The sequence below is a fragment of the Rissa tridactyla genome, chromosome 16, assembly GCF_028500815.1.
Source record: "Rissa tridactyla isolate bRisTri1 chromosome 16, bRisTri1.patW.cur.20221130, whole genome shotgun sequence".
NCBI lineage: Eukaryota > Metazoa > Chordata > Aves > Charadriiformes > Laridae > Rissa > Rissa tridactyla.
The window spans coordinates 5,271,560-5,292,925 of record NC_071481.1 but is presented as its reverse complement, the minus strand read 5'-3'; the positions used below and the strand labels follow the sequence as shown (position 1 = coordinate 5,292,925).

The 21,366-nt window shown below is 40.1% G+C and overlaps 1 protein-coding gene across 5 annotated transcripts in view; it reads right to left on the bottom strand.

Moving 5' to 3' along the window:
* The window catches only part of RERE (arginine-glutamic acid dipeptide repeats), a 243,524-nt gene that overhangs the window by 167,372 nt on the left and 54,786 nt on the right, over positions 1-21,366 (bottom strand). For all 5 annotated transcript variants that reach the window (XM_054222253.1, XM_054222256.1, XM_054222255.1 and 2 more), the window contains exon 2: positions 3,025-3,495. In XM_054222253.1, coding sequence (XP_054078228.1) covers positions 3,025-3,349 — 325 coding nt within the window. In that variant the 5' untranslated portion in view covers positions 3,350-3,495. The remainder of the gene's footprint in view (positions 1-3,024; positions 3,496-21,366) is intronic.

Sequence of the window (21,366 nt, the reverse complement as noted above, 5' to 3'; positions counted from 1 at the left end):
AGTAGAACTGCAAAAAAACCGACTACAAACCAAGCTCATCAGTTTTAGAGCACACCCACTTAGGAGCCACGTGTTAACCATATTGCATGTGGATACAAACTAGACGGCATCAACCCTTTCAAATCAAGCTGTATTTTGGTAAAAGCCATCAGGATAGAAGGGAATCAATCTGCACTAGAAATGGAAGGAAATTCAGCATGAAATAATCTAACTGAATCCAAAAGGAGAAAAAAACCCCTCAGTCTTGATGCAACTATCTTATACTGTCATTACCTTATGCTAAGAAAGCCTATAAGTGAATCTGAATAAATGCTTTACAATAAAAATTAATTTGTTACCATGACAGTCGTTTTGACAAAAGCAAGGGAAGAACTGCAAGAAAAAAAAAAAAGGAAAAAACCCCACAGATTTGATTTGGAAGGAAGTGGGAGGGAGGTTGTGGAAATGGAGAGGACAGATGGGGAAGTGGGCCAACAAGCTTTCAGCATTGGCCTGGGTGATTTCCAAAGTCGAGAAGATTAATTGCATGGCATTGTCTAAGCTCTACTCAATAAATTTTAATACATGGTTTAAAGCTATGCATATGTTCATTATATCTATGCAAAAATCAGTATGAACAGTATTTATATAGTAACAATACAGTGTAACCTTTCATTTGAAAAAAATTCCAGTGTTCTTGATTATCTATTTATTTCCAATTTATTTGCTATTACTCAAATGTAGCTGCTGAGCTCAGCACAGAAAAAAGTAATATCAAGTGTTGGATTAAGACTGTACAGCAATGGGGTAAACACAGGAGAATTTGACCATGGACTGCAACGTGCCAAAATACAGACCTTTAACATCGATCCATATCAGACAAAAGTATTTAAAGAGAAAGAATCAAACAAATGGATAGAATTTCCTTTCCTTAAAGCCTAAAAAATGTAGGCTGAAAGCAGCAATCCATTCTGCACACACCTTTAATTTTCATCTTTCTAATCCTTGCTGTGCAAGTCTCATTAATTCAAACTCTCTTAATCCCTCTTAAATTTTATGTAATTCGTACCCTTAGCTACAAATACATCTCCCTATATGTATGCTAGCCTTAAGACAGAAGCTAAGATTTTCTTCCGCAATAGATGCTAAAATTGCTTTCGAATACACTACACACTGGAATGTATATTCAAGATCTCACTCCTGTTAAGAAATTATGTTTTAAATAAAATTTAAAAAGCAGTACAGCCAATTGAAGTTTCAGCTATGCTCATGTCCCTCCAACAATTGTCTGGCAAAGATGCAAACTCTGTCTAACTACAGTACGGATTCCTGCTGTTCCGCAAACATCCCTCTATCCAAGCACTCCCACATCAGAGCTACTCCGAGCGCTGCATCTACTGGATAAAGAGTGCTAATACTTCTCCATCCTACTGCAGGATAAAACTGAGATCACAAACAACTGATTTTCCACCTTCATCCTAAGCAAAGGCTTTTCGCAATAAAGCCAGCGTATCGCATTGTACCACTGGGCTCACACAACAGCTGCTCTTAACAGATTCTAAATTATTTTTTCATCTTCTGACACCAAAAATAAGATTGCCACCAAAGCTGACGCTTTTCTGCGCGCTCCCTACTGTTACTGCTCAAGCAACAAATATTACTCAGCTACAAGCCCTGACCAAGAGAAAAACATCTTTTGAACGGTTTGAAATGCTGTTTGAAGCATTTCAAGAGGGAAGCTATTCTGACAAACGCTGGCAGATCTAAGTGAAAACCGACTCTACAAGTTTCACACAGAACACCAAGGCCGGGATGCGAGACCTCCAAACCCAGCCGTATTTCAGCCCATCCATACCCACAGCTGATGCTGCCCAACACACAACTGGCATTTTTAGAGCATTTGCAGCAACTACAACTGGATAGAGCATTTAAAACATTTACATCTGTATTCATACCATGAAATTTTAGTAGTGGAGATACACAGCACCTCATGGATAAAATCAGACAAGATTTTAGCTCATTCATTTCCATGGGTTTTAGTTTGAATCCATCTCTATTTTGCTCCAGCAGTTACTTTTTCTGTAAAATGACGACTATGCCGTAGTAATATAAAACTACCGGAGCCCTTAAGCCGATGCTTTGAACAGTAAAGCTAAACACAACCAATTCCTTGTGGTGAAACAAACAACTGCAGTCAACACTTTTAAAATGCTGTGCAGATGAACACAGAAGTTTTTACCCAAAAATGAAGAATACTGCTAGCTGAATAATCTAATTTTCGAGTATAATTTCATTTTGAGGAAAAGATTAGCTGGCAGCAGCCATGGGTTACATCTTGAAACCTTACGTGAGACCCTAAAAACCTTATGAGAATTAAGGGGCACGACCGGAGCCCACCACAAGCTTCTGCTTCTCTCCCCAAAACATCCAGACTCTTGCTGATACCGACACTGTCTGTTTTGGCCAACAGCTAAGCTGCTGTACATAGACATTAATTAGCTATTAACGAGGGGGGTGAAATCAATGGCATAATAGGTACGAGATCTTAAGCCGCCCAATTTATATTTTGCAAGCAGAAGACAGGAGAGGAGCTCTACAAAGAAATCTCAGATTCACAGAAAAACTCGTCAGAAAGGTTGGCAGCCATCTCTCTGTGCCACCTCTGCAAACCCCCAGCTCAGATCAGGTCTCCGTTCAAAGTTGGAGCAAAGTGCTCAGTGCTTTACCCAACTTAGTTTCAAAAATCCCAGAGACAGAGATTCCATACCATACACAGCTAATTAGCGTAGTAAAGGGAAAAAAGGGTGGCTCTTTTTTCAAAAGGCAGCTAAGTTCATTCCAACAAATCAAGATATTACCAGATACAGTAAAAAATTTTTGCATGCATATCCATATTTCTCTCTAGTGGAACTGTGTCAACCTGCCCCTAGGACAATCATAATCTAAATTAACAGATAGTACATTGTGCTGTCTGCTGCAGGCAACTAACTGGTAGCTCTGGTGCAAAATTACTTTCAACGGAAATGTAACATAAGGATTTCTTACCTCCGGGCCTGTATACAACATCATCCTCTGTGATAAAGGACGTTATTTCACCGTTGTCTGTTCTCTCATATCGGGACTTCTTCTTGGGTGGTTTCTTTTTGCTTTTCTTTGTGGACTCCTCTGTGGTGGCGCTGTTGTTGTCATTGTCCTCATCTTCACTGTGGTCACTTTCTGCATAATTCTTGGCGCCTCCTTCTAACGTACAGCTCCGTCGAGGACGGGAGTTCTCACTCTCCCTCACCTTGTCTCTCTTGTCTCGCTCCTTATCCCGGTCTCTATCCCTGTCCTTCTCTTTGTCTTTGTCTTTTTCTTTGTCCGCTGTCATGATTCGCCACGTGCCTTCTTCTGTCCTCTCACGGCTGGGCCTCCGTGAAAGGTAGACAGTGAGCCTGGGCTTCAGTCTTCTGAATTTCTCACTCAAATCCAGGAAAAATTCAACCACTCCAACAACCCCAGCGTTTTAAAAAGGTTCTTGAAGGGGTGGGGGGGGAGAAAGAGGGGAAAAGCCCATGTTAATATTCAAAATTCTTCCAATTACTGAAAAGAAACATTAAAAACAAAGAAACCCCACACCCTAAAGCAATTCAGTATGGAAAACACAAGACAGTAAAATACCAAGGTGTCTTTTGAAGCATTCGTAGAAGCAATAAATTATGAGGGGTCTGTAAAATGTTTGAAGCTATCTCCATCCTCAAAAAGATCTCACAACTCCGTAAAAAAAATTCTTTTGTTCACTACAGAAATACAACAACTTCTTGGATGGGAAGTGCTCACTGAGAACACCTATCATTTTATACCTGAAGCTGAACAGGAAGCATGCAAGTGGGAAAAAATATTTAGGAAGGGACAAGTGCAAGAAAGGAAGAGTCTACAACTTCTCTTCTTGAAGCAAATGAAGAAGTTCAGCAAATGGCTGCGCTGTTTTAGAGCTCGACACCATCAGCAGCAGATGCCCTACAAAGCTGGTACAGAGTAAAGAATGCCATCTGCCACCTCCAAGGCAATCTGGTATAGGAAGTCTTCCCCTTCCCCTGCTTTTCCAAAAATAGAGCTAACCTGTAATCCACAGATTACAGGAATGAATTAATTGAAGCCAAAGCAAACCACAGTAGTTACAAGTCCACTAACAAAACCTGATTTTCCATACATCAAAAATATGACCTTTCACACTTGCTTTACCAGTAACAGAACACATGGAGTTAGATTTTGTAACTCATCACCGTCCCACATTCAGTTTCCTGCTGGGGAACACGAAGAGATAAACCTCCGTTTTTACTTTCCCAATCATTTAATCAAATACAGTTAACATCAATTGCATCTTTTTTATTCCTTCAATGCAAGTTTGAATTCAAAAAATTGGACTTGCTGTTACAAAAGTATTTGCAAGCTTAGACCTATGGCCAGGATCCTCAAACAAGATGATCCTACAACCAACAACCACACAACAGTTGCCTACAGTCGTGGTTCCCCCCCCATGGGCAGCCAAGCACCGCACAGCCACTCACCAACTCCCCTCTGGTACCCCGCAACTATTACCATACCTCGATCAAATGACGGGCCAAGAATACTGACCCGATGCAGTTATAGCCTTCATTCTTTTGACTCTAAATTGAGACTTTCCATTCTATTGGACAAACCAAAATGATCTGGACCGACAGATTACACAATACATCTGAGTGACAGCCAGCAGCACGTACATTAGAATTTGTGGTACCTTCTCTGGAAAGGCTCTACTGAATTTGCACCAATTGAAGTAATTCCAAGTGCCTTTTAATATTGCTCAAGAGCAGCAGTCTGAACAGTTACAGCCACTACTGAACAAGAATCATAACATACCATTTTTTCTGTAAATAGCCATGAAAGAAGGATATTTCAAGGGTGCATCTAACATACAAATGTAAGTTACCTTTTCTCCCTAGTTCACCAATTCAGGATAAAGCTGAATTTACCTGCATCCAATTCATAAGTTTTCAGGAAGCTACTATTTGGTGCAACCTGAAATTAGTCCACTGTGTAGAATGCTACAGCGTGAAAGTCAGGGACCTCAGAAGATAGACTGTTCATCCATGAAGCCTCTGAAACCACATTTGAGAAGGAAAAAGACTATTTTGATTTTTAAGTCAGCTGAGAAGTCAGCGATCCTGTGTATTTGAAATTCCTTCACACTTACATGAATCTCAGACTACAATATTCTTGTCCCTGTTGACTACTACTTCCAGCGATGGAAACAGCCAAAGAGAGACAAATTGCTTTTGCTGATACAATTCAGGCTGTGGCTTGAATCTCTCAGGCATTTCCTGAATGAACTGATCATCCAGGTAAGAAATGATTCTATTTTCTTTCCTCCTTATAGCAGCTGCCGTCGTTCTCGTAACACACAAGGGGAATCCAAGGAAACTCCAGTAGAGAAGACTACAATGAACCTGCCAATTGCCAGAGAAGCTGCAGATAATAGCGATAGCAATGGTCTCCAGGGACTCAATAAGAAATGTCTTAAATTTCTAGAGGCTAGGAAATTCCCCAGTAGCAATTTTTTTCTATTGTTGTTGATATAAAATTCACTTCAGAGAGTAAATAACCTATTCATTTTGAACGAAAACTAATTACTTTCCCAGGGCAATCTAAAAATTACAAGTAGTGGCATCTGTACCTACGTCCAAGAGATCTTTTTGTGTTCTTTAGAGATCAGAAACTAAAGGACACAAGAACAAACACTGCAGGACTAAACAGAACTCCCCACAGAATCGTAGATTTAATTCCTTGTTGTTTCTCAGATTAAATTCAAGATACTTCCGTGTTTTTATTACTAGTACAATTATTTTGGATTTTTTCCTTTTTCTTTTTTCGCATAACAAAGTTCTGCTTAGAGAAGCAACATCAAATAAATAAACACTATCTTCGTAACAATTTAGTTTACTGTAGGGCCATGCAAGAATTTGTGTATACCACAATTTGCTCAGTCTGTTTGTCTATGAAATTTCCAGTGACAAACACAGCAAAATTGCCACCCTCGTCCTAGCTCCTGTTTCAGGAGAACCCATGCAAAAGCAATTTTCATAGCCAGTGTATTTATGAACGGTACAAGTAGTCTCTTCATCTACTCAGAGTCTCCATCTAGTTCAACCAGCATTAAAAGGCAAGTGATGAAATCTCCTCACAGGCGCTATTCAACTTTCTTACACAAATAGATCACATTTCCAAGAATATTTTACTGAAAAAAAAAGCCAGCCCACTCTGTTTCAAAAAATATTGCGGGATTAAACCAACATCATGAAACAATGACTACTTTTGTCTCTCTAAGAATAAAGCAGTCACATAACCTAAAGAGTAGTTGCACCATGACTAGGGAAAAAAAAAAACAAACAGAAGAAAGCTAGTGTTACACGACCTCAGCTGTGGAGCAGTAATACAGGACTACCAGAAAAGCAAAGAAAAAAAAATGTTTTATCAGCAACCACCTAATTAAGATTAAGCCATTATTACCACAGAAGTATTTGATAAATAATCTTTATTATTTAAGCAATGACCCAAACATGTTTTAAAGATTCCAAGAAGTATTTTGCCTCTACAGTGAAATACAACATTTCCCCTTGCTACCTCCCCACTTTTTATTTACTAACACCAGAAACCAAAAGCAAACAGCAATTTATAAATAGAAGCATACACTCAATATTTGGAAGGATCTCTTCAACCATAAGAGCAGAAAGTACCTTACAACTGAAATACTACATCATCTGAACGTCAGCATTTGCATTTCATCTCCCACATTCTTCCTTCACCCACCAACCACACTGGAACAGGAGAATACTACCAACTCCCTATTCCCTAATTTGCCTAATCCCTCTTAACCAAAATGTAAATACTCTGAAAACCTGTCTGCTGACTCAACATTACTCATCACTTACAGATGTTGTAGCAGGTCAAGCACTTTTACCATTCTATACGTAATTATGCATGAATATGGAACCCATAAAACTAACACCATCACAAAAATTACAAAAATACCGCAAGCCGCCTTTTTTGTTCTCTGAAGTAAACTGGGATAATACATCACGTACACTGCCAAACACAGTAATCACACAGATGTTTAAATCTGGATTAGGACAGTAAAAGCAAATACATTGCAAGTCTTAAGTGGTTTTTGGCAAGCTCTGGAGCTTGGGTTTCCAGTCTTTTTCATCACTGGCAGCTCCTGAGTCTCACTACACCAAACAACCACCGAAGTGGCTGCTTCTCACATCGTACTACAGAACAGAAATTCAGGTTACAGCACCACAGGTTGAAGAGTATTAACTGCCTTTGATACTGTTTTACTGCTGCTTCCATTGGGAATTTTTTAGAGATTAATCTCAGCAAGAAGTCATTTAAGCTAAAAGGGGAACGTTCACTTTACAATGGCTGAGACTGGCATAGGAAGGAGTGGAAGACTAGGCCCTGTCCATTATTTGTCCAATGCAAGTTGAAAAACCTGAGGAAAAATGTTAGCTTTACTGCAATCAACTCTAAAATATTTCTGTTGTTGTCTTTTTAACTAAAGCCTCGGGATATGTCCATTTGTCCAAGTAAGTTTATTACATTCATTACATGATAACTTTATTTATCTGTACCCAGTATGCCATCCGACATCAAAGGTCCTTGTTATCTTAAACTGTTTAGAAACCAAATATAAGCCCAAAACGTGTTTGCAGAGCTACTGCTAAAGCCTTCTGTTCTCTGCTTTCCAGCAGAGAACGCAGATACCTACGACTTCAAGTCACATTCAAATGCTCTTATTCCTGTTACAACGTTCAGGCCTCCAGAGATGAAGAAACAGAGGAAATGAGGATTCTGGTAGGAGGCAGAAACACTAACTTCAGAGTCTGGGCCAGACACGATGGAGGCAAGTTGGCACTAAATGTCCCAAGGAAAGCAAAGTCTGAAAGCTGGTGCTTCAGCAAGTCAGAACATTGCCCCTACAGCATTCTGCTACTTACTGCCATATCCCAAGCACATTAAGTGCTTGCAAACACTATTTTTATACAGAAAAAGGTGTTTAACATTGCACAACAGTTTCTCGGAACAGTTGAAATTGTAACAGCTTCAGACAAGTCTGGAGGATGGCTCCTCTGCCCACAGAAGTTTCAAGAGGAACTCTTCAGCGCAAATGCTTTTTTCTGGAAAGAAAAGCACTGCAGTTAAGAAAAGTCCCTGCGTTCCTGAAATGCTCTTGTGCATCTTTTACCTATGTGACAGGCAACTGGAGAGCAGCATCGCTCCAGAAAGTGAAACTCAAAGGTCCCAGCCACCTTTGAGGACAAGGGACATCCACACCTCTTAGTACTAGCCCTTCTCCAGGCAAACCCAGAAGTAGCCACGTGTTAGATTTGACTCAGTTCCACTCCCAAAGCCAGAGAGAATGAAAGATGTCATAACGAATGATTAGTGATTAGATCTGCCCATACATTTTCAAAAGCAATCCAAAAAAAGTTATCACCAAAGTATCTTATAAGAAATCAAGCGGGTGCAATTTAACCTCTAAACTTCATTTAAAACTCAGAAGCGCAGAAGTTCATAATCATTATTTTCAACTGATCGTTACCCCACATTCGCCTGGCTGAGTGTTTTTTTTCCCCAGCATTTGAAGTCTGGTTCAAATTAAAATTTCATCATTTGTTCAGACACAAGAACCTCCACATGCTCCTATCCGAGTCCAGAAAGAGGGATACCACTTCTCCCAGAAGAGATGAGTGATAGCCAGAGCTGGGCACTGGGAGTTATTAAGATGGGCAAACTGCAGTTACCCAGCACACACGGCTCCACAGTTATTTGATCTATACACCTGGAAACCATTATCAGACCAAAAGGCACACATACCACCTCTTTGCACATTAAGTACTTAAACCTCTTAACTAGTATTAAAGAGTCAGGTTTTAAAGATAATGTGAAAGCAAGTCCAACAGAAACGCTATGAGACTGAAACAAGAAGGCATCCAAGTCTGCAGGGTAACTAAAAATACGGAGAAGAGCTCCTTTTTCTTATTTAAGCCAGACAGATAAATCTTTTAACAAGATTTGTTTGGTCATGTGTTACCAGCCTTAATAAACACAACAAGACCATTCTTCTGTAAGCTTTTAGTCTCATATTGCAAGATAAAAAGGCACTGTTTTCAGCAAATGCCAGATTAAAGGAAGAATGTGCTGCAACTGCTCGAGTTCCTTCCACAGAGTTTTTCTAATTTTGATATCAAGGAAAAATTTTAACTTGGTTTTAGTGCAAGGGATTGAATTAAAAAAAAAAAAAGAAAAAGAAAACACCCCGTAAAGATTCCCCCATATACTCATAAGGTTTGAAGAACTGCTCTAAGAAAATCTTCAAGATCATTTGTGGAAAAATAACCCTAACAAGACAACATTAGGAAAAGGAAATCTCGGCTGTAACAGACAGAACAAAGTGCTAAACCGCAAGTACCAAAACGCAGCACTAGCACTGTAGCTCAAATACACACGCGCCTGCTTCAAACACACAGAAGAGTAGCTTCTACACAGCTCGCACTTGAAAAGATCCCACCTTCTATTATAAAAGCTCATTAATTGCATGGGCTCCACCTCCCTGGGAGGGCACATAGAAGTTTAACCTTTAAGTTTCAGAAAAGGCTAAAAACATCCGTTACCAAGTTTCTCCCACATTCTTTCGCTGTCTTCCATATCCTGTCGAAAATGTGAGCTGCAGATATTCGTAGTGACAAAGTATTTTAAGAGTTCAATGCAGGATATCCCTCGGAATATTCCCCATCCCCATGATCCATTCATCATCCCAAACTGGGGAGGCGGAGCTAACAGCCTCGTGACAACACACATCCACAGCCTGCAAACTGAAGTCAAAGTCAATGAGAAACTAGCGTAGGAAGGAAAAGAAAAATTATACAGCAAGAGGGTTCTACCATTACACTTGGACAGGATTTCGCAGTTTGGAGTGAGATTTTACTAAAGGCACTTGCCCCAACTTTCGTAATTCTGATCCTGCGGAGTTTATGTACAGTGTTTTCCAGTCAACTGCCACAGCCAGAGCCTAAACACAAATCTGTCCCCACCAGTAGCAGGGAAAGGAAAATGAAGACAGGCCCCGAAGGCCGGAGCAGAGAACTACCCCAGCTGGCAGCACACAGAGAACCGCAACATACACACACAAACTTTTTTCCTACAAGATTCACACACTGGTCAGTAAAAACGTTAGTTTTCTTCCTCTGTTCTCGTGCAGCGCATGACTCTCCTCGAGGCGAGCCTAGCTCTCCTAGTCTCCAAAGGGAGTCTCGCTGGTGCCTCACCAGCTCTACAGCTGAGCGGGTGTTGAAGGGCTCCGCTGCCTCTTCTTGAATGCTCACCGGACTAATCCGCGACCCTCCCAGAAGCAAGTTTGCTGACAGTCTTTTACAAAGCTCTTAAGGTCTCTCTCCAATGAATAATAGGCCTCTTATCAGTTGTCCTCCTTATCTCCTTCACTGGCATTTTGAGTTTATAACACAAACATAGCACTGGAACACTCTGGCCAGCAGTGGTCATTATGAGTTACATATTTACAGTCCATAGCTCTTGTAAGCCCTCTAAGTGCACACAATTAAAAGCGTGCTTGTTCACTTCGAACTGCTCTCTACTAATCATCCCCAAACGGTTCCAGAAGCCAGTGTGCAGAGAAAGAAACAAACAGGCACTGACTTCATCAGCATCTCTCCCAGCTGAGAAGTAATCATCACTTGAATAAAGGCAGACAATTCAAGGTGTTTCTCATAACAGACAGCAACCTCCCCCGCCCCCGTACTACTTACCCAACTTGACCTGAGAAAAGAAAAACAAGAGACCTCCTATTTCTGAGCCGTGCCTTACACCAGCTATGCGCACAGCTGACAGTTTTTAAATCATAGTCTGTATAATGCTGCACATCAGCACTCTCCCACTGCACATTCCACCTTCACACCGACACGCTCTGACTTGGGATATTCTGGCATCACTCTGAGATCCAGGTCGAGGGTCTGTCTGACAGACGAGCTCCGCAGGATGACAGCTCAGATAAGATCGTAAGTCCCTCTCTTCAACACAATGTTGATGCTACAAAACTTAAAGGAACAGAAGAGAAGAGAGGGAAGCAGATTCAGCCCAAAAAGCAAAGGATGATTTCACAAGGCAAAAAATTACTTCTGCGTTTATCAGCAGAAAGTGACAGGCTATTCTGCAGGCCCTTCCGAGGAGAAACATGTGTCATTCCATTTTACTCAAGACTGTTTCCAGTATCTTTAAATCCTTCCTCAGAAAGCAGCCAGGTTTACCTAGCAATTAGGAGAATTTTTAAAGATTGGACTGGTAAGGATTTAAGAGAGGAAAGTCACATTTCACTTTGTTTGTGGTATTCAAATTGGCATAGGATGGGTAGAACTACTACCTACCTGCAAGAGGTCATAAATTCCTTAAGTAAGAACAAAATTTCACAAGATAGTCAGCTTTGAGCACAGAGTAGACAAACACATTTGGGGTGAAAGTATCAGTTCCTATCTCCTCTGAAAATGGTTTGGCTATTTATGTGCCATATTCACACTAGTGACCTGAGAAAAGCTTTTAGGAACACCTGCTTTTAGATAGTTCTACACATAGGCTTCCATAAAAGCCACACAATTCCAAATAAGTCACAATTTCTCCCCATATTAACTCAAGAGCAGCAACATAAAATCAATATAAGGTTAGAAAGTCCTGTACTCCCGGTAAGATTTCCCAATTTTAACAGATAAATTAACTAGCCTTTCTATTCTCTCTATTACTGCTTGGTGGGGGATCTAAAATAGCAGCAGTGACACTGGAGCTGCCTGCACACTCATTTTGCTACCAGGCTGTTTGGTGAGCAGCTGAAGAGCTCAGCCCTCCTTTAGCATGCCCTGGTCCAGCAAACGTCGAAGACACACCCCACGCACCCCCCCAGAAAACCCCCAGCCCCTTTCGCCTCTCACACCTCCCAGGAAGCTTAAGGGCCGAGTGGCGAGGTGGCCACTTGAAAACCAGAGAGCAACCATGATACACAACTATGATTATAGCACAGAAATTCAGATCCCAGCCCACTGTAGTGATCCACTCTATTAAACTTCGAGATGCTTAGAACTCCTCTGCTCATTCAAAAAAGTGCTTTAATGGCCTCTATCATAACAACATATGGGAACAAACAACGATCCACAAACAGTAAATACAAAGCCATGTATTTACGACTTCTTTTCTGAAGTCATTCAGGCTAATGTGAATGATTACTACAATATAGGTCTGAGTAATGTGAAGTAGTTGTCCCATAACACCATTTAAAAAAAAAAACCAGACTTTTTAAAAAGTCCGTATAATGCAACATAGCTCCCTCTCTTTAAAAGGCTGTTAGGGGAGAGAAGGCCCAAGGGACCTGTAAAGAGCTGCTATTGTAACAAGAACTATTATCGAGGGAATTTCATGTCATTTAGAGCCAAGAAAACATCTGCATTATAAGGCTGCTCAACAACATTTAAAACAGAAGAAAGTTAAACAAGAACTTGTTATGATAGCAGATTTGAATAGATTCTACTTCTATCAGGCACAGTTACTTTGCTTTCTTTCCAGCAACTATATCAAGCCAGGACTGGATTTGCAGGATTCGGCCAACAAAGCACAGGTAAGAGAAAAAAGTGAGATTAGGGTAGAGAACCTAAAGCAAAGGCAGTGGCAACCATTCCACCATCAGAGACTAGCCATGGGACCATCCAAACACCAACAAATAAGTTATACTTTCTCCTGATAAATCATCAAGTATTGTAAAAAAAAAAAGAAAGAAATTTGCTGACAGAGGTTTAAGACAGAAATTAGTTTTGCATAATTCTACAAACATTAATTTGTGTACATTTATTAGAATGAGATCATTGCTGCTTTGCAAGCAACTGCAAATGTAACTACATCTATAACTCTACCCGCTTACAGCTAATTTCAATCTCCATTCTACATTTTATTTCGGTACCTCCATCTCTGCGTCACGTCTACAAGTATCTACCAAACTGTCAATCCCGGGATGGATATCGCTACACTTTTCTCCACTGGATGTTTCATTTTTAAATGGCTGAACACTCAGCTGCCCTCTCTTAAGCCTTTCATCTTCTAAAAAGCCTCCAAAATATCTTCATTTAAGTCATCCAAACAAAAACTAGATCAGGTTATTTTTGGAAAACCCCTTTGAGCAGCAAAGGCAAAAACTCCGGTCTTCAGCCACATTAGCTGTTTTATTTAACTCCACACAACCGCCTGTATATTTGAACTACTTAAAATGGAAGAATAACTGCAGGGTGGGCTCCTAACATGGGCTGACTGACCAGACGTTTGCACTGAAATGCGGCTATAATTAAAGCAATTTCTCTCTAAAGAAAGCAGCATCTGAGAGTTGCAGAGAACATCGACAAGGCTAAGTACCACTATGCCACTTAAGTGCTCCACAAAACTCCACAATGGTGCAAACAAAGAAACTGCGCTCTTTCAGCTCAGCGACAAAGGGGAAAAAGTGGTACAATGTTATAGGCATGAGCAATAAATATTATCAAGACATGATTTTTGTTGTACAACGTTTTAAAATACATTTTACATAAGCATGGAGACAAATTATATTTTTGTCTACTGAAAGAGTCGTTAATTTCAGCCATTGGCCTCATTTTCTTTGAGGAGCAGCTTATTTTGGTTAATGACAGAGCAGACGTCACAATTTTCTTCCCCACAAAGCCTCTCTGCCCAGGACAGCAGCTTGGCCGTAATCAGGAGATTACGTCTGCGCATTCACGTGTGAAATGCAGGCTTGATCTCTGCCTCGTATTATAGACTGTCTACAGCAAACGGTCAGCGTATTCTTCATAATACTTAACAAGTGAAATGTATTAAATTACATCTCAATTTTTGTCAGTGTCTTCTGTAAATGCAATATAGCATTTAAAGTAGTAAAACCTTACTAGTGGAAGTGTGACCTTTGATCTTTACTCTTCAGCTACAGGAGCAGGTTCTGCTATAAGGCAGCAGGAATATTATTCAAAAACCAAACATACACAATACTGAGTGCAAGAAAGAATAAGCGCAAGCATAGAAAGTTGAGAGAGGTGTACTGTTTAAATATAAGTTCGTCGGGAGTAACCTACACAACAGCTAATTATCCTTCTCTGTTCTTGCTGAAGATTTCAAAACACATGTTAAAAGGTGTTTGCAAGAGGGTTTGTATTTCAGGAGACAGTATGGTCTCTTGTATGACCTTAAGTGACAGAAAACCAAAGTTGTCAATAACGGCATTTGACTTCCAACATATTTTCATCCCAAAAAAATAGAGCTGAGTGTCTTTTGGACATCCATGAAAACATCCAACTGGTGCAAGGTCACACTGGGACCCTGGGAGAGCTGCAATAACCTGTCTCCAGACTATACTCATGGGACTCAGCAGGAAACAAAGCACAGACCCACCTCCTCCCCTCAACTTCATCTCTACCACCCCAAGGAAAAAAAAGAATAAAAAAAAAATCAATAACACAAAAGAAAATCTACCCTGCTTATGCCTACAGCTATATCACAGCAAAATTTGTTACTGTCCAAAGTCCCTGAATTTATCTTCCTCCCTCTTCAAACAGTAAGGACTTAAATCACCGCATAATATTAAGGCACATTTCCCTGTTCAACCTGTAATATTGTGCAGTTGTAATACTTCATTTCGTTTTAATCAGAAAGGGCCAGCTTACTCCCATGCCATCATCAGCTAAGACTGAATGTAAGATAACAGGCAGCAGCGAACAGGTAATTAGGAAATATTCCAGCAGTTGATGTCAGAAGTTTTTACACGCAGGACAGAAACTGCACAAATCCCACAGATTTTTCTTGACAAATGGCAAGGAAAATTAGAAGATACAGGTTAACACATACCATCATGAAGGAGACTAGATTAACGAACAAAAAACCATTGTCTATACTCATTTTTAGATTATTCTTCCTAAGTTAGGAAAGCAGTAACATTTGTTCCAGCACCAGTAACTTCTACAACTCTCCTTGCACAACTGAACCAGTTACAAAGCACTGTACACCCCAGCAAACCCGAGCAAGGAACCAGCAGCAATCCTGCTTGGTTCCTACAGCTGCCACCATCTGCAACGCTGGGAAGTCATTAGGAAAGTCATGTAGGCAGAGAGGGTCTGCATTTACATCACATTAAACAGCCCAGGGAACTCACCTACACGCTGTTCTCGCCTGTGTCCATACTACACATGAATATCCAACTTCTCATTTGCCCCATGGCATCCACTATGACTTCTCACCAAACAAGCTTCTCAAAAATTACAGAAAAAGTCACCTTCTTCAGACACGTTACTGCTCCTGGGCAGCAGCCAACTGAATTCCTCATTAGCTTTGAACCACTATTTTTGAAGAAAAAAAAAGGACCAGTTCACAGGTCTCACACATTAGTTGTTCCAAGGCTATACATTATGTTTCAAACAGCAGTCTCTCTCTGCTACGAGAGCGACTGCATCAGTAATCTGCCGGCCACTGCTAATGAACCCATTTGAAAGGGACTTCATAACTGGCTGCATCTGTCATGAGAAGAGGAAGAAAACATTAAGAAATGCTCCAAGTGATTAGTCTGCTTCTAATCTAAACCAAGAGGAAGTATTTTAACACTGCATGAAATAACTTCTGGCGTTGGTCACGCTTCAGACATTAATATAATTTCTACTTCCAGTCCTCTCAGTAGATACTCTTAACTATCGTATGACTAAAGTCATGGAATCTCATGTATCAGGATGAGGCAATATAGTCGTATTAATGGATTTAGAGCTGATCTTGTAACCTGCTGAGAACGTTGCAAAATTAGACCATAAACCATTAAGCGTAGAATAACTGATGCAAATGATTATTAAGCCACATCGAAATTTGGTGGCCCCATTCCCATGACAATGCCACCACATCTCATCGTTTGCCACCAACAGTAACTGGGAGATGGCAGAAGTACTGTGGCAAAGAGTTCTATTTTGTGGCCTTGTGCCTTGCCCTCCTTAAATCCCGGACAACTCATCCTTTGTGTACTGAATGATACATTCTCACAAAAATAAGATACCCAAAACATTTAAGGAGAAGAATAAGCACATTAAATAAAAAAAAGGAAATCTCCTTAGCTTATATAATTACATGCTAATACATCATGACATGCAAATTAAGATCACATAGGCCATACTGAAGATACGTTCAAAATGGAGGTTATTTTGAAGCAGTATGAGATTCCTAATGCCATTTTCAAGGTAAACTTTAAAGGTTAGACATAAGTAACAGCTCTGAAACAACATGAAAAGATTACCAGAACTGTTTGCAGTCTATAGCGGACAAGGTACCAGGCTAAGCAGAGCACCATAAACTGCTCATAGCGGTGTTTAACTGATCTGTGATCAAGGCATGTCTTCTAAGACGGTCATTATTCCCACAATAACATAAACCAGGATTACCATATTTCACTTGTTCTTTCACCTAAAATCCTGAGGTGATCCTTTAGCAACCAAAGACAGCAAAACAAATTACACGATTTATAAATATGATGCAATGAGCATACCACTGAAGATTCTGGTCTATGAAGTTTCCGGTCTATGAAGTTTCCATCATTTACCACATAAGAGCATTTGACAACTAAACACAAAACAAAGTTCAGGAGGGTGTCTGTCATGTCACAAAGTTTTTGCCTAAACCACCAACCTGATCAGGAGCTGACATAAGAGCTACTTTCGAGATACTCCAGAAGAAAATTCACCAAGTGCCAGTTACCCAAGCAACTGGGACCTAATTAAATCTACCCACCACTTCAGGGATTAGCCTGTTTTCTCCTGCCGTCCTGCAGTATCCCCCATGAGATAACAGAGACAGCTATGGCGAGATTTATTACTTGCTGACTGGTTCTTAACATACACGGAATTATGATCTGGCCTTTGAATCGGAATGAACTTTGGTGTAAGTGACATTTCAAAATAATTACGTAACTATTTTTTCATTCAGAACATGAAATAAAAATTTATGTATAGCATTCTGATATCGAATGGCATTGATAGGACCAAGAGAGAAAAAGATAAACTCCTACAGAAGGATATTTATGAAGCTCTCGGCCCAGTAGCAAAGTGAAAACCTTTTAATGATTTTTCACTAGGACTGTACGTATTATTTCTTTGTCCGTTACTTTCTTGACAGGTATAACTTCACTCACACCGCTCAGCTTAAAAACTCCCACAAAGTAACAGCCTTTTTGGAGAGCTGGGAGGGCGAGACAAAAACACCAGTAACAGCCCCCAACAAAGCAAAAAACCACAGCAAGAGTTCCGAGAAGAACATCCCTATTTCATTCCAGACCAAAAAAACCCACCCAACCACCCACAACCACTGTTTTCCTCACATATTAAAGACCTATGCTTCAAAACACAAATAAATTGAAGACACACACACAATTTAGAGTATAAAAGGCAGGAAAAGTTTCAAACATGTCCTAAAGATAATCATGGGGAAAGTTTCTATTCATCTATTTTTCTATTCATCATCTACCCACAAATGTATCTATAGGATCAATCACTTGTTCATCCACTTAAGAATAGTTAATATACTTTAGAACTTCGGTGGAAGCAAACTCAAAACAAACTTAAGCTACTGGTGCATTTCAAATGTTCAAACTGCATTAAAAAGTCAGTTTTGACAAAAACCCCCACCAGTGTTTATGAAGCATGTCTGGCCTGGCTGGAGTTTCCGTGAACTCCCCGATACCCAGAACAGCAATGCAACAACACACTGCAGAATCGCATGCTTAGTGTTTTCAATGGGTATTTCAGCTGTGTCAGCTGTCTTTAGGAATAAATATGTAGGATCTTAATAAAGATGTAGGACCACAGAAAAGGTAGCCTGGTGTACTCTTCAGCTTGCAGCAGAATAACTGAGGTTTTCTTCTGAAGCAGCCTGGTAAGGACTTGATTTTTCAACTATGAAAAAGCCTATGATAGAAACCTAACGTATCAGATCAGCTTGAAGTCATGGCATTGTACTAGTGCTGGAGAGTCTGTTCACACCAGTTCAATGAAGCTCACACAGCTCCGCATGTGCGGAGATGCCGTCACACCCACATTACGCTACGCTTCCACTTCTGCCATGCCAGAGGGCTCTGCACTGAAGTCCAGCCAAGATGCTCATGCCACCACCACAGTGCCAAGACGAATGTGGCAGGCAGGAACCCCCACCTGAGCCCCAGGAACCCCGACCTGAGCCTGGCAGCCTCTTCGGGCTCTCTCCTGAGACCCATGTCAACTCCACATAATGCACGAGTTTGGGAATGACCTCAGAATTTTATTACCCTGACACACAATGCTTATCGTTTATCTCCAACAACAATTCTCTGTATTCAAAATGAGCTGGCAGATGTGCACAGAGCAAAGATTTTGCTGTCAGAAATTCTGCAGTGCTCCTGAAATCCTAAACCACTGCTGAACTCTCAAACGAGTGTAAGACAACAAGGCTGTTACGTTTACCTTTGGCATCTCAAGATACCACGGTATGTCCTCAGAAGAAAAGCACACAGCCGAAAGCATGGATTCAATAAAACTTTATGCCAAAACCATAACTTTATACAGCAGCATTTGTTAAAAGAGTCAAACTCTAAAGTTCAGCATGTACATCTTCAGCTGCATTCTAATGACTAAAGACTCCACGCTTCAAAAATCCACAAGAATTGCTCTCACCAACGGCATGGTGAGAGTCTGCACATCTTTCTAGGGCAAACTTCAATTAGTCCCTGAAATCCAGACTCTGACTCTCCAGCACCAGCAGACAGAAGTGACAGGATACGGGAGGTTACTGCTGGCACCTCTCCATCCTTATCATCATCCCGCTGGAAGCAAACCCCAATGGTACCTGCACTCAGGGCACGCTGCTGAATCCCAGTGAATTGGCAACTGCCTCAGAAGCAGCTAAACCCATCCTCGCAGCAGGGAGGGGACTTCTTCGGACCTCAATCCCAAGGTAAACCATTCCCAGTTGTGATTTAGAGATCGTAGCTATTCTTATTTTTCACATTAACAATATTTTAGTCACAAATTCTATCACTCAGACACAGAACTGATTTGTGCACGACATCATCAAGTTAGGTTAAAACTTATTTTTAATTTATTTTTAAAAAAATCTTAAATTCAAATTGATATTCCCAACATACTGGAGCATTTGATCATGGGCTACTTGAGTTAAAAAAAAAAAAAAAAAAAACAACAAACAGAGCATCATGACTGTTTCTTTCCAAACACCACCTTTTCCTTTGTCAGGGCTGCAGAGAAATACCCCACCAAGAGCTGAAGTTGCCACAGCCCTCTTCAGCTGCAACTCCTTCATCCATTCAGAACTGAATTCTTTCAGTTTAGACCAGAACATACTTCAAATTCTCTTGGCAACGCTGGCATGTACTATTGTAAAAAGAACAGATCCAAGGTGAAATATTATCAAGAACCGAAAAACCTCACAGAAAACCTATACAGACAGATGGCATAATTTGTTTTTTTAAATGCTACTTAGCATTTACAGCTGGAAGTGGCAAATATCTAACATGCTTTGAATATGCAAATTATAAGATCAACACAAAAGAGGACAATGCAATTTCTTTTAAAGACAGGCAGTCATAATGTTGAAACAGACTGCAACCAATTTTCATACACTATTCATAATTACTTTATTACACTGTGAAAGGGTAATCAGTTTCCAAATGATCTAATAACCTTGGGCTGCTCTTAACTCTTTTATACCAGCCTGAACTACAAGCACAGGCTGGGTCTCCAACTTTAACGCAATTACAACAGTCTAATATTAAACACGCAGGTTAGAGGTGCTCTTCCTCACATACGCTCACGCAAACCAGCGTACAGGATTACTTAAGGATTACCAATTAATAAACAGGAACTGCTATATATAAAAAAAAATTCCATTCCCAGCTCTAATCTCAAAGTAATAGCTTTATTATCAGGAAAGGGAAATCTGATTTGGGGCTCCTTTGTTAGATTTCAATGTGAAATGGAGCAAATACAGTATGTTTTGACTACTTGGAAGAGTAAATTCTACAGAGATCCGTTACTATGTCAAAGAAAAAAGTCCTCAACGTTAAGTGCTTCAATTGTGTTGACTCTTACATTATGGCTCGCTCATTTTCATAGTGTCTTGTAACTTAACTACCTGCTGAGGCCACTTTTAGTCATCAGTCACTGACTGAATCCAAGAGAGCTCACAACATGCAAAAATACAAATAACTAAGCTCCCAGGTCTAACTTGTGCTTGGGTTGAAATACCTCCTACTCTCTGCTGGGTTTCTATGCTTTCCCAAGCACTAGCCCGGCAGGGTGGCCCACTGGCAACCACAGCAAGGCTGGGAACTCCTCACAGTCAGAGGAAGTCACACATTGGTCCTGGTTTAGGTAAATATTTTGATTTTGTAGACTGATTAGATTAATGGGCTGAAACCTCCCCAGTAAAAAATGAAACTAAAGCAACATCATTTTTAAATTTTAGAGCTTTTTACTGCCATCATCTCACTAGCTCGATGAACAAGAATAGAAATTACAGAACTATGGATTAAAATATCCAATGTAATGGCTAAACCCCCTGCACTTTCTCCAGTTCCCAAACTCCTCCCAAGCAGAGGCCTTGATCTTCCAAAACGAAGATTAACACACAAAACCTGACAATAGTGTTCAAACTACTAAATGCTTTTCATTTTAAACATCTAAACAGAATAAAAGCTTATCACACTGCAGATGCTGCTGAAACACTTACTGCCTATTAACAAAAATTCAGCTTTATTTCGAAAACAAGTCATTTTGATCTCTACAAATAAGCCAACTCACAAACTGCCAAAACCAAAGTGCTTTTTTTATTGCTAGTTACAAGAAAACTCGAATCAGCACCTAAGATAAAATTTATTACATATACAAAACTGGCATTACAGAAGCAGCCATGTAACTATACCAAGATTGGTGAGGTTTAATAAAAGGTTTACCTATCATACAGCTTTTCACAGTCAGTTCATTAAAAAAAAAAAAAGGACTGGAAAATCTGCAAGCATAACCTTAGGAACTGATACTAATACATTCCGGATTTGTTATTTCACACCGTATAGTCATCTTATATGAAAATGAAAGTTATATCCATTTTCAGAGAAGCATAATCAAAGCAAGTTCACTTTCAAAATTTGCCATTACGTCACAAGAGAAAGTGTATGACTTCATTGTTAATGTTAAATTTACAGCCACCATTTCTTCTGTGCCTTGCTAACATAAGAAAAAGCCTGAACCCCAAACCCAC